This window comes from Copadichromis virginalis, linkage group LG7 (assembly GCF_057382275.1).
Source record: "Copadichromis virginalis isolate Kocher_CV1m ecotype Utaka linkage group LG7, C_Virginalis_male_GT1.1, whole genome shotgun sequence".
In the NCBI taxonomy this organism is placed as follows: domain Eukaryota; kingdom Metazoa; phylum Chordata; class Actinopteri; order Cichliformes; family Cichlidae; genus Copadichromis; species Copadichromis virginalis.
This window is the reverse complement of record NC_140624.1, coordinates 25,326,993-25,340,772: the sequence shown is the minus strand read 5'-3', so window position 1 is coordinate 25,340,772 and position 13,780 is coordinate 25,326,993. Positions and strand designations below refer to the sequence as shown.

At 41.0% G+C, this 13,780-nt stretch overlaps 1 protein-coding gene across 1 annotated transcript in view; it reads left to right on the top strand.

The window, feature by feature from the left end:
* Nucleotides 1-12,769, top strand: part of cttnbp2 (cortactin binding protein 2) — a 92,356-nt gene extending 79,587 nt beyond the window's left edge. Inside the window, exons 12-23 of the mRNA XM_085462675.1 lie at nucleotides 1,634-1,713; nucleotides 2,394-2,480; nucleotides 3,624-3,723; nucleotides 4,029-4,205; nucleotides 5,220-5,392; nucleotides 5,713-5,891; nucleotides 6,396-6,631; nucleotides 6,763-6,954; nucleotides 7,924-7,975; nucleotides 8,193-8,292; nucleotides 10,563-10,676; nucleotides 11,295-12,769. Of these exons, the coding sequence (XP_085318801.1) occupies nucleotides 1,634-1,713; nucleotides 2,394-2,480; nucleotides 3,624-3,723; nucleotides 4,029-4,205; nucleotides 5,220-5,392; nucleotides 5,713-5,891; nucleotides 6,396-6,631; nucleotides 6,763-6,954; nucleotides 7,924-7,975; nucleotides 8,193-8,292; nucleotides 10,563-10,676; nucleotides 11,295-11,648 (1,844 nt within the window). The 3' untranslated portion in view covers nucleotides 11,649-12,769. The remainder of the gene's footprint in view (nucleotides 1-1,633; nucleotides 1,714-2,393; nucleotides 2,481-3,623; nucleotides 3,724-4,028; nucleotides 4,206-5,219; nucleotides 5,393-5,712; nucleotides 5,892-6,395; nucleotides 6,632-6,762; nucleotides 6,955-7,923; nucleotides 7,976-8,192; nucleotides 8,293-10,562; nucleotides 10,677-11,294) is intronic.
* Nucleotides 12,770-13,780: the final 1,011 nt, after the last annotated feature.

Genomic DNA, 13,780 nt, shown 5'->3' with positions numbered 1-13,780 from the left:
TGGTCTGTTTCTTTAAGTTTGCATCCAGGATTCCTATGTGTACTGTAGACTGTGTGACTAAAGCAGTTAGTTGACACTTTTGTGTGCTTTTAGCAACGTCTGGTCTGTATTCTCCTTCTGGCTTTCTGCTGTATCTACCATCAGATCTAAGGAAATTCAATTTAGGTTGATCCTGAAATAACATGCATCCAAAATCTCTCTCTCTGTGCGTGTTCTTTTACATATTTAATCATAACTGCTTTCTTTGAGCTACTGAAAGGTTTGTGCTTCATCGCTTTTCTGCAGCCACGCTCACTGATCCTCTTTAAAAAAAAATGACTGCAATAACCTTTTTAATCAATGACAAAATTCCCATGGAAGTAAATAAAACAAATAAAGCAAATACTCAGTGAGCAGATGAAGGCTGAAGCTTTGGCTTATTACACGTTCTTTTTTCTTTTTTTTCACACAGCACATTTCAGACAGCAACGCTTTTGATATCACATATCATGTAAATTATGCTCTCGAAGCTTCAAAAAGCCCCAAATCCTGAAAAAAATATACAAATTTTAACTATCAGAGGAAATTTGGAAAACAGCCTCTACCACAAAGCATACCGAGCCCCCCAGACTCGTTTTCTTTTTTTCAGATTAACAGCAGAAATGTGTCGGTCCTTTCATATTTCATGGTTTTTGGGAATCCGGGACAGGACGAGACTGAATCAGCTCACTTTTTGGAGCAGGACAAATCATATGGAATCTGAACCTGTCGGTTCTGATTGAGTCCAGACGTGGTCCCATATTAGATACGGCTCTAACTTTGATGTTTCGTTGTCTACATTTCTTTGTACATTCTTCACTTTAATGCACGTGAGATGCTGGCAGACATACCTAAAAGCAGGTTTTGATGTCTTGAAATATCCTTCACATTATCATCCCAACGATCCAACTCCACAGTACTGGCATACGTACAGCCTTATTTAAATAGCTTCTGTTTCTGTTTTTACTTTGCCCTCACAGCCTTCGACTCATTGCCTGCAATTGCAAATTATCTTGTAAATGACTCTGTAAACAGAGACAGCTGACTTCACTGACCCCTGTGTTTACTCCTTATGAAGGGCAGACTGGGACAACATCCACAGTTTGCTTTTGAAGCAAATGATCTTCTGTATTTTATATGAAAGATCGTAAAGATTTAGATTCAACTAATGTTTAGATATGTTAAATATAGTGACAAAGCTTTCAGAGATTGTGTCGAGAATTATTCCAGTTCATCTAAAAACTGTGGTTTAGGTGAAAATCTTTGAGGAAGGATGAGTGACTGAGATTCCTCAGCGTGTGGATTTAAACCTCTCACAACTGTAATTCATCCCGCTCACTGGCAGAAAGCATTAAGAGCTATTAGTAAATATCCACGTATACCCTCACTCTGCTCTGATTTACTGACAGCAGTGTTTACATTTACTGTATTGCAGGCCTGTAGCTAAAAGCACTGAGGAAATAAATAATGTGGCTATTAAACATGCTGTTTTTAGTTTTTAGGACATTCTTATTCCAAGGGCACCTTGAGGTTCGGCTCGCATAGAGGAGCCTCGCATGTGAAGCAGATTGGATTTGAGGATTTATTTGTGCATCTGTGGGGGTTTTTTTGACAGGTCTGTCTGAGTCATGCCTCGATGAATTGGCTCTGGAATCCCTCTTCCCCCTGCCACTGCTGCACAACTATGTCCGCCTGGTAAGCGCGCACATTGCACACATTTATGCAAATACACACAAAGGAGTGTGAGGGATTGGGGGGATTTGGTGAGTAAGATGCTGGAAAAATACAGAGGAAGTGATACACCATTAGTGAGAGAGATGGCAAAGAAAGAGGAGTGGGTGATGGACAGATGAAAGGAAATGGAGGGTGTGATTTTCTAGCAGCTATGCTGCCCCCTGCTGGCTGCATCAAAAGCAGGCATTTTGTCATCACAGATGTTTGTTTTAAAAAGGGGGGGAGGAGATAATAGCATGTGTAGATAAAAGAATCCATGGCAGAACCCCGTATACAAGCAAAATAATTTGAACGCTTAGATTCGTCCAGCAGCTTTTTGGATAGAAAAGGCTGCTGGTTGTGGTGTAATGGTGTGGGGTGTGTCTCCACAGCCTACCTGCGTATTGTCGCTGACCATATCTATCCCTTTATGACCACAGTGTACCCATCTGCCAGCAGGACAATATATTAGTCACTCAAACTGGTGTCTTGAATGTGACAGTGAGTTGACTGTATTCAAATGGCCTCCACAGTCACCAGATCTCAATCCAATTGGAATTGTTATTAAACAACAGGATTAAATGTAGACAGACTGTCATGCTACCACATTATTCTCTCTTCTTGTCAGCTCAGTCTTTGCCTGTTTCTGTGTCTGTGTTTAGGTGGAGCAGTATGGTAACCTCATCTTTCATGGGCTTCAGGGCAGCTGTCAGGAGTACATCGCCGGTCTGGTTGCTCACTACATCAAGGTACCACGGCTTAAACGCTGTTTCGGAGCGCTGCGCTCTCAAAGAAGTGCTACAACCCCTACTTAAAACCTGACCACTGTGTGTGTTCAGCCAGTCATGTGAAGGGAGGTGTAGTGTTGAACAGCTGAATGTGTGAGAGAACATGGTCTTACTTTGAAGTAAAGTTTCATGAAAGCAAATTCATTCATAGCTGAGGTGTAATTGTGAGTTTCTTCCATGTCAGGGAGTGCTGACAGTTAAGTCTGAGGAAAATCTTCTACTTTACATCTTTAAACAAAGTTGCATTTGGCTCTGTTGCACAGGCTGATGCAATGAAACCGAAATTGCTGGCAAACAGTAATGCAATGTCTCATTACAACATGATGAAACACACCAAAGGCTAGCCACTGGTCCTTCCCACAGGCCACAGATTTAATAGGGATAGAGGGAACTCACACAGTGGAACTCAAATTCATCATCAGTGATGCTTTTTTTTTAAATTCTTAAATATTTGGCCAGCACATGGGCAAAAACTGTTTGAATCACTGCTGCTTTCACATTGACACGTTAGTCTGGTAATGGCATCAGAAACTGTATTTTTCCACGTGCACACAAAAGAAGATGTGGCTACATGAAAAAATAAGGTTAGGTTGAAGAATTGTGAATTAAGAACAGAAGCCGAACTGTCCGACTGTTAAACTAGAAAGTGAAATTCTCACTCATAAGAGCGGTATTAACCATTACCTACATAAACACAGGGAATCATGTATATGAAAGCCCTGTACAGTGTCTTGTGTCTAATCAGTCATGTGGCAATCGTCATTCTTCTGTATTTGTGGTGCCTGTTTTGATGATTTCCTTGCTTTAGTAATAATTATTCCTTTTTATTCATTTACTTATTGATTTCTTTTTTTTATTAAAGCTGTGTATCACAATGAAATGCCACGATATTTAAAAAGCAAATGAAGGACAGAGGAATATCTTTGATAGCTCTGATGTGGAAAAGCCCTTTTCTCTCATTCAGAATTTCCTCCTGCTCCATTTCACTCGGCACATAGTAACCGTACATTTCCTTTGTTTCCATGACAACGGGCTCCCTTCTTACCTCTTTGTGCTTCTTCACTCATCTCCCCCCACCCCACCTCTTCTTTGTATCTCTATCAGTCGAAGCAGAAGGCAGGGGGGCTCAGCTGTGACGTGGTGAGGGTGGAGGTGGAAGAGAGCCTGACCAAAGAGCATCTGCTTGAGACTTTCATCAGCTGTGGTAGGAAAACACACGAGCAGACACACCGATGGAAAGCTTCATATTTAAAAGTCATGGTTTAATTTAATCAGCTACATTTATTGCACAAAAGAATTTTTTTTCTGTCTCTTTATGGTTGATTCTGGAAGGGTCGGGTGGGAGGAAATCACTCATTCTTCCACTCTCAAAGTGCCTCAGATCAACTCACAGAAATACAGCGATTTAAAGCAGTGACAACATTTAGGATCGTGCAGTTTCCCCTGTCTTTGTATTGATGGTGCTTTATGTTGTATTGCTGTTTATTTTCCTTCCTCCTCTTCTTCCAGGTTTCCTGGTGCCAGCTGTGGGGTCAGGGGTCAGCCTACCAGCTCGACATACTGGTCACTGTGTGATAGTCCTGCTGGAGGGACTGGAGAAAGCTGCATCCCTAACAGGCCTGCTTGGAGACCTCTGCCACAGTCTGGACAGCAGGAGCGCTGCTTCATCACTGGTCCTGAACACTGGTATGGCTGCAGACAGAGCCTGTAGCACAGATACAGACAGTGTAGTAAAGCACACACACATAAGGTCTGGTGTCTCATACATAGGTGGAGGAAACTTTTATGTCAAACGTTTAGTCCCACTGCTGTTTGAAATTTGGTACCAAGAGGCACAAAAATCCTCTTGAATCCCTGCGCTAAGCCCAGCAGTAAGTTGACTGATTTTGGGGGTGGGGGTGGGGGGGTGTATGAGTTTATATGGGATCAACTTCACATTTGGTCAGTCTCAACTGCTGACGTTGGCCAAGCTAAATTACAAAGCTTATGAGTTCTCGTTGAAGGGCATGTCCAAGGTGCCATGGAAAGTTTCGATCAGAGCCCTGTCATTGCAGCTTGCAGCTGTAATTTTAATTTGTTTTGTACAAGAGTCTGTGCTCTTCGGTAAACAGGAAGTCTTAAGTGGGGTTTATAGTCCTGCAAGTGTGTCTGTCTGTACACAGCTTTTCAGACAGAAGGGGACAAGGGGTTTTCACCCACACGAGACACGCAGCCGTGCACTCTTTCAAGATCCTGACTGCATGCCACTGGAAGTGGATGACATATGGAACTGCCTAACTTTGATTGGTAGGTATGTGGGCCAGAATAGACCAGGTAGTGATAGTGGAGTTCACCGAGAAAGGGAGAACGGCAAAAAAGCGTAAAAGATCATAAAATAAAGCATGAAAAGCACAGACAGTGACTGCAGTGGACACTTTTCATTGTTTTTAACACTTCAGCTCTTTGTATGTTCGAACTTCACTCTGTGGCTGACTCACGGACCACAGACTGGTTGTAGGACATACTTTGTACACCGCCTCCATCTGACAACATAGCTCACTGCAGGCAGACAGGCAGGCCCTAGAGTGGAGTGGACAGCGAACGCGCTCCCTGTGCTCAACCACAAAACCAACAGTCAGATAATAACAACAATATAAGAGACTGACTAGGAAGATGATGCCAAATAAATCAGCTTTTTTGTCTTGTCCTTCCTTCCCTCAGGTCCCCACCACTTCCGAGAGGGGAACTTTCTGATTGCAACATTATCGAAGCCCCGCCTGCAGGGAGCAGAGCTTCGTCTCCAGCAGCATTTCCGCTGGGTCACTTTTCGTTGGGATCAGGAGCCACTGCACAGCCTGCTGGGAAGGCACCTCCGCAAAAAGCTGCTTCACAAGGTCGGACAGAGGTTTAGCTGCAGCTGCCAGAGAGACTGCATCATTTTGGTGGATGGCCAGATCGGTTTTGTTTTAATCACAACCAAAATTGTGTTGTTGTTTTTTTTTCCACCTGTAATCCCAAACAAGCTCAAATGTTAGGAAATGGATCATTAAGAGTAGCACAGGGAGACGTGATCAAAAACATAGAACTGTTCACAGGAAACCCAGTCTGTGATATTCCTTCCCATATGTCCTTTTGATATTTCACTTTAGCCACATGGTGTTTTATCATAAGAGCAGAACATATTCAGTTCTGTTGCCCTGCTTCTTTCCCCCAGATGGGGACTGGACTTTGGTCTCCCGATGGCGTCATGGAGCGGTTGGTGTTGTGGGTGAGCCAGGTTTGGCAGCAGCTCAATGCCTGCCTGTCCCGTCTGGGGACCCATGAGGCTTTGCTGGGCCCGCAGCTCTTCCTGTCCTGCCCTGTGGTCCCAAACAACGCGCAGGTCATTGTAAGGTGTGTGAACATGTCTCTATCTAGAAAAAGATTATAGTTTGTTTCCAGTGCTCATTTGTGAAGTGAAGGAGTTATGCGATTTGAATTAAAGCTGAAGCCCTGCACTGTTGATTGTTTGACCTGTACAGAGGCACAGTCCCCCTCTTGGTGAGAGTAGTTTAATTTGCTGTGATGAAAAACACAAAATCAGTGAATATTTGTACATAAGTGACGGAATTACTTAGTAGATCTGTTGTAAATGAGCTTTTAGTTGATTTGGTTACATTTTAAAAAGTGCTGCTTGCTCTACACATTAATGATTTATGATTGTTTCCATATAAAGTGTTTATCTTTCTACCTTCATTTATGATAAATGAACATTCTAAACTGAACTGAAACGACCTCAGTGTTGACCAGATAATCTGCGGCCAGAGGAAAAAGATCAGGAAACGACTTAAGGGAAGAACTATGAAGTGTGTGCGTGCTTGGAAGCTTACATGTTTGCGTGTGTGCACATATGTGCAGGTGGCTGGCACGTCTCTGGAATGCTGTGGTCGTCCCCCGTGTAGAAGAAGCCATCATCTCCCGGGTAACAGCCAAGCGCTCCTCCTCTTCCACCTCTCACTCTCCAGCCCCCTCATCACAACGACCATGTCTTAGCAACTGTGGGCTGAGTGCTGGACAACAGGCTGTGGTGAAAGCCGCTCTCAGCATCCTGGTCAACAAGGCTGTACTCCTGGGATGCCCCCTGCCTCGACATGGTGCGTGTGCGTCACATGTGATGTTTGGCTGTTGATTCACTCAAGTTCCCAAAGGAAATAAGTGAGCAGGGAAAAAGACATGACATGAGATTAAAAATGCACTGATCGACAGTGTTTCCCTTATTCCTCAGAAATCGACAGATACCTGCTAGAGTTTCAGGGTGGCACGTTCCCTCTGTCAGCTGTTGGCCCCTATAAAGGAAGCATGTGCGGCGGAGGAGGTAGAAGGGGATGGGACAGTGGCAAGTTGAGACGATCCAACACCAGCCCTCGGAAGAAGGGAAGCCCCGCCTTGAATTGGAGCAGCAGTTCCTTCAGAGAGGGTAAGAATGCTGCTCTGCATTGGATCACAATGAACAATGTATTTGTACTTGTGGGAATATTCTTTTAAAAATCTGTCATTTTGGAGGGGCAGGTTTACTTGAATAATTTAAAGGTATCAAGGCGTGATTGTATTCTGTAAGTGTTAACTAAAACTGGTCCATAACAGTAAAGTAACTGGTGGCACCACCCGGCACCTGATTGTGGATGCATGCTGTTGTTTTTAACTTTGTTATCTACTGCCATCGTTCACCTTTGCTTTTGTCCAGGTTGCAGCTGTAAATGCTTTTTTCGATGATTTCCCTGATTAAATAAAAGTTGCATTGGTTCGCTGGTACCATCTTATGGTACAAACTGGTATTACACGAACGTGCGGCCCAACCCAAGTGCAGACGATATCTCTTCACCACAACACATAGATGTTTTCGACATTGTGTCATAGTGGTTATTTCTTCACATTCAGACAGCTTTAATTATTTTGTGTTTTAAATGTAAAATCATTACACTGTGACGTTCTGGATGTAACAGAGCAATGAAAGTCCTCAGATACTTCAGATAAAGCATTTTTTCAGTCACATATAAAGAGCTTGTTAAAATACAATGCGTAAAGCGTTAGATTTAGACATTTGAAAGCCCGGATTAAGGACACATGTCTTCAATCTCCACAAGGTGGCACTGTTTACCAGCCCTAACATTTGCTGCCTGCCTCTTCTTTTCTCCTTTTTACTCTGAAGAAACCACAAATCCCCATCTTTTATATTTGAAAGCAAGTTGTTTCTAATTAAAACTATTGGTAGGTCTGTTTGTGTCCACGTGCACAGTTTGTGTACTCATCAGCTCACCTTCCGTGTTTCTATAGATAAGCCTTTTTAATAAAACCCAGGCTTTTGGCTCTGTTCCTGTTGCCATTTAAGTGAACTGCCGTTTTTCATGTCGTATGAATAAAGCTGTACATTAACCTATGATTTCAGGTTCTCTCTCGAGCTCTGATGTCAGCTTGATCTCCAATGGCAAAGTCCAGAGGTTGGTTCTGTGTCTCATTAATATAAATGTGCAGCAGTGGTAATAGCATTAGCATCAGTACCTTATATTAATATGTGGACAGACAGAACCTGCAAACATATTTTTATTAAATAGCTTAATTAAGTAGTTGTTACAGTAGGTTAGGTGCCTTTGCATATATATTTTGTAAAAATTATTGTTACTATTATTAATTTTTTAAATTGTTATACTTTTTTAGACAGCCCGAAGGTCTGTCTGTTTTCTCTGATGATGAGACCGATTTGATCAGAGAACTGCAGACGATGTGCTCCAGCAAATCTGAGCCAGACATCACTAAGGTACTCACACTCACAAGCCTTTCTCCACTCACTCACTGACACAATGGATTTACTCCGACTCTAACTTAAAAGAGACGTTTCAATGCTGGGAAGTCAGTTATATTATCAATCCAGTGGAAATGTGCCGTTAACAGTAATTTATGACCAGGGCTAACTGAAATAGTGGGGAGACCGTTGACATATAATTTAGTGCTGTCAATAGATTTAAAAAAATCTAACAAATTAATCGCACAATTTTCTGTAATTAATCGCAATTTCTTGATCAATAGCCTGGTTGCAATTAAATTTTTTTCAACTATATATTTAAGCTTGTAACTGATATTTATGCAATATAATGAAGTAAATACAGAATAAACACAACGATTGGATGCTTAAATTCAAAGAGAATTTGAATAGTTTTCTTCAATCTTGTAGCACAGATTCTCTTCTGTGAAATACAACTTTTTAAAAACCCTACATACTAACAGGTAAGTATGCACTAATATATAATATATGTATTAGTGCTCAAACAATTACAATTTTAAATCAGATTCATCACAGGGTTACTGTGGATTAATTTTGATTAATCACAATTAAATATCATTCATTTTTATTCTATATTGATCACATTTCATTTTGCATGAGCAAACAGACTCGAGAAAAAGGGAAAATATACGGACTTAACCTGTTTATTGAACATCTTGAACATTCGTGTTAACAAAAAGAACTGTGTAAACATTTATCCACTCTCACTCTTCGTGAGGCACTTCAAGTCCTTGAAACGTGGAGCCAAAGCTATGTAAAGCGCCTGTTCTCAACGATATTAATAGGTCTGCAGTTTGTTGCAGTCCACTTGGCAGTTGTGTCGGTCAATATTTGCGAGGTAGACTTACTGAGTCCCCGATGCTCCGTGAGTGGTTTGTCGCAAGCTGGGTGACCCGTTAGCTAAAGTCCTAGCAGCATACCCGACTAACGTATGCTTCGCGTCAATGTGATATTTTTTTTAATACTCAAATTTCCCATCGAGAGGTGATAAACGCCAATGTGCGTTTATCATCTTCCATATTGAGTTGATTGGTTCAGCTGCCCGTCACTACCAGATCAGCTGCCCATTTGCGAAGGTAACTCTACTTGGACAAACTGCCTGAAATGCGTTGACAGAAACATTTCAGGGATTTTGAGTCATTCTGCAATTTTTGACATTAATTGCGTTAAAATTTTTGATCGCGTTGACCGTGATGGCGGATTAATGTGCGTTACCACGTTCATTTCGACAGCACTAATAATTTTATATAAATACTGCATGTGAAATGTTGTCAACTACTGACTTTTGACCCAGGAAGGTTTTAAAAACTTGAAACGTACTTCCCACCATTTCAGTAAGAACCTAAAGTTCACTGCACTGACATATAGATCGCTGCTGAGTGACCAGACTGGTATTTAATGCTAAAAATGATCTGGATAAACTAAAATCATTTTAAATATAAGGACTGTTTTGAATTTTGGGGTGAACATGTTTTTTTTCAGTGAGTTACTGCTTGAAGTGTGGAACTCATGGACATCAGATACTGTGTTTCCTGCCTAGAAACACTCTGTCAGGCCTTTCCTGTCGCTGCCTTCAGTTGTTGCTTGTTTCTGATCTCTGTGCTTTCACTTGTGTCTGCAGTAACAATGCAAAGCATGTTCTGTTGGTTTGAGATCAGCCATTGAAGAAGATCATATTTTTGCAGCTTATAAAACTTTTGGGTTGCTTTTGCTGTATGATTTGGGTCATTATCCATTTCCACAGTGAAGCACTCTCTGATCAGTATTGCAGCATTTGGCTGAATGTTAGCAGAGAGTAATTGCCCTGAACACTAAAGAAATCCTCCTGCTACTTCTGTGAGCACTCACATCATTACACATTAGTGGTCCAATTCCACTGGCAAGCATACAAATTTCCCCCTCATGCTGGACAGATACTGTGGTATTCTTTGGATTATGAACTGTTGTTTTTTTTTTCTTCTCCATACTTTTCTCTTCTTCCCATCATTTCTTTTGCTAGCTTTCTGATAAGTTTATTGTGGTTTTGCAGCATAATGATAACCTCATGAAACTTCTCATGAAACCATACCAATCATACGTCATATGTAATTTGGCCTCACCTGACCATAAAACTGCTGGTCAGCAGGTGTCCAGCGACTTTTGAGCCTATGAAAATGGCTGTGTAGAAAAGTAGGGGGGAAAAGTCAAAACTTACACTCCTCCAGGTATGAGCTGCTGCTTGAAATACTCTTCTCTATCTCTTACAGATCTCTCACACCAAAGATGACATGATCCTGTTCTCCAGCTTGCCCAGAGAAGCAGTGCTCCCACGAAAGGCTGAGCAAGAAACCGCAGTCCAGCAACGACCACAGATGGAAAGAGTAAGAGGCAAAGGCGATTAGCAGCTTAACACTGTGATAAATAATAGTTATAGTAAATAGCATCAGAAAGCAATGAATACATTAGCCTGTGAGTCAAACGCTAGTGGTGGTTTGATATTTAACGAGACCTGTTCCAGTTAATTTCCAACTCTCTAGTTTTGTTCTTTCACTCAACTAAAGCAACATTGCACAATTAACAGTTGTAATTAATCCTTTATTTATCTTATAATGGGCCTTGGTGGAGCCTTGTGCTGATCCGCTCACTGAAACATTTAGCTCCTCTCCTTTTAAACCATCACTATAACTTTTGGCCCTCCACTGATTCTAAACGGTCTTGCAGCAGGTGCAAACCACACTTTTTGATGGAAAACAGAGGAAGAGTAGAAAGCAATGTCTGAATGTAGCTGTGCAGAGCAGTCTGAATCCTGAGCTTTTGGCTTACTCTTGCTGCTAATCCGTCTACTACACCACAAACAGGTTACTTATAACTAGAAGTAGTAAGAAGCAGTAACTTGATTACGTTTCACATCTCCTCTGTAATTTCATGCATTATTGCCCCCACCAGTTTTGTCCACTGACATGAAAACGTTAAAGCGTGCTCAATCTTTGATCCCGCAGACCGTCAGTCAGTCCAGCCGCAGCTCCAACCAGGTGTCTGTCCAGAGCAGCGATCGACGATCGGGCCCACGTGTCAAATCACAGCTCCCCATCGCCAGCAGCCGAGGGCAGCACACCCGCGTCTCTGCGGCCACCCCAAGCAGCAGCAATAACAATAATGGCAGCAACAGCCCCAGCCGAATCCAGACGCCCCACAGCCGCAGCAGAACTACAAACAGCAGCACCAACAGCAGAACAAAGCAGGCTCCATCCAGCAGCAGCAGCAACAACAACTACTACAGCAACATTGACAACAACAACCAATCACATGAGGAGATCTGGATTCTCCACAGAGACCTGCATGAAAACAAATAGACATTTTCTCCCTCCTCCTCCCCACGATTCTTCCTGTCATGATGTAAAGACTAAGTACCTGACAACCTTTGACTCTTAGTATTTGTACTTGTTACTAGTACTTGTTACACTGTAATACAGTTGTGTACTTGGGGACCATAGTTTCATTCTATTACAGTATTTGAATTATGTGATTGCTTGGGGTTAAAGAAAAGTGGCTTCTCGTGTGTGGGAAACAACACAAGGTAATGCAGCAGGTTGTTTTACTGTTGCCTTAATTCCAGTGCATCAACCTGCAGCAAGTACGTGACAGTATTCAGAGACGGGTTAAGAACTGACTCACCTATAGTATTTAACCTGCCTCAAAACAGCCCTGGCACAGTATTCTTGTGTACTTAAAGTGAAATGCTGTACTTCTGAAGCCACTGAGTGTTTTTGGATCAAAGAAGGAAAAAGCAGGTTTTTTCTCTTTCTTTTGTTTTTGTTTTTGATTTTTTTTTTTTTTTGCTTTCTTTTGGGTATTAAGTATTTTGAAATATTCACGTGTTTTATCTTTAAATAGTTGCAAGGTTGGTTAAAATACTGTTGAAATTAATCAGGGTTTTACCAAATATTTGTACATAAGAATTAGTAAGTCTAAATGCTCTATAGATCGGTGTATGTGGTATGTGGATGCTTGTACAGTGATATAAATCTTGAAGCAAAACAGCTGAGAAAAACAGGCTACTTGTATATAGTGTTTGTAAATTGAGTTTTGGTTCTGAGCCCTTCACTTGTTTCATAGTGAAGGTGGTTGTGGCAATAAGTAATAGAACTGTAGAAATACAGGATGTCCTCTGTCAATTGTAAGCCATAATAAATATTTTCAAAGCTCATCAGTTACCCTGACTCGTGTTCAGCTGATCCCCAACTCTGTAATTCACTTTTTATTCACGCTTCCCATTATTACTGTGTGTGTTTTTATTTTTAAGGACATGTTTTATCGGAAGCGTTTATGTACATATATATAAATATATCTATACATATGTACAGGAGAGATTTTAGGCAACATATGATTTTGATCTGTACGATAGCTGTTTGAAGTTTAAAGAATTGTCTTTTTTGTCAAGCACAAGAATTAAACACAGCACTGTCAAAACCCCCGTCAGCCTTTCTCGTTTTTTATTTGTTTTTGCTTTTTCTTGTTATTGTTTTGTTTGTTTTTTTATCTGCATTTTTTAAAACTGGCACACTGAGTCAAAAGACTTAAGAGTTGACCAACCATGTCATAAAATATGGTGAATTGTATCAAGTATCAAGTGTTTTTAAAAAAATTTATATTATTCTGAATATTTAATATTTTAACACCTCTCCTGACTATTAATTATTTACTTATTTATGTTTATTTATTACACTGTCCTTATAGTTGTTGGGCTATTTACAAGATGATGAGTAGTAGTAGATGTTTGAAAACTACTACTATATATTATACTATATTCACGAAGTCACATTTAGTGAGACTTCTGTATGGTTTATAGTTTTTAAATCTTCTGTGTATGTTTGTAAATCTGGGTTATCCAGAAAACATTAGCTTCACATAGTTTCAAAACAAAGATGACTCATTCAGAAGTTGGAAAACAGGAGCTGTATCCATCTTTTAAATGGTCCATTGTTAATACCAGGACACTTCAGCTTTAGTCAATAAATCAGCAATATAATGCGAAATTTTCGGACATGTCTCAAGACTGAAAGTTCTTTATTGCCGTTGTAAAAAAAGAAAGTATACAGTTTATCAGAATCATGGTCTGAAGACTTTGTTGTGCCATGAGGAGCACTGTAAACTCAGTAATCTCTATGACAACCTGGCGTCCACACGAGCAGAGGGAAGAGAGAGGCCTCGGACGGAGCTTCCACAACCAAAGGGGCAGGAGCAGAACCAGAGGCAGTGGGTAGCCAAGGCCGCCCAGCCAAGGGGCAACAATAATAATAATAATATACAGTGGCTTGCAAAAGTATTCGGCCCCCTTGAACTTTTTCACATTACAGCCACAAACATGAATCAATTTTATTGGAATTCCATGTGAAAGACCAACACAAAGTGGTGTACACATGAGAAGTGGAATGAAACTCATACATGATTCCAAACATTTATTTTTTTTACAAATAAATAACTG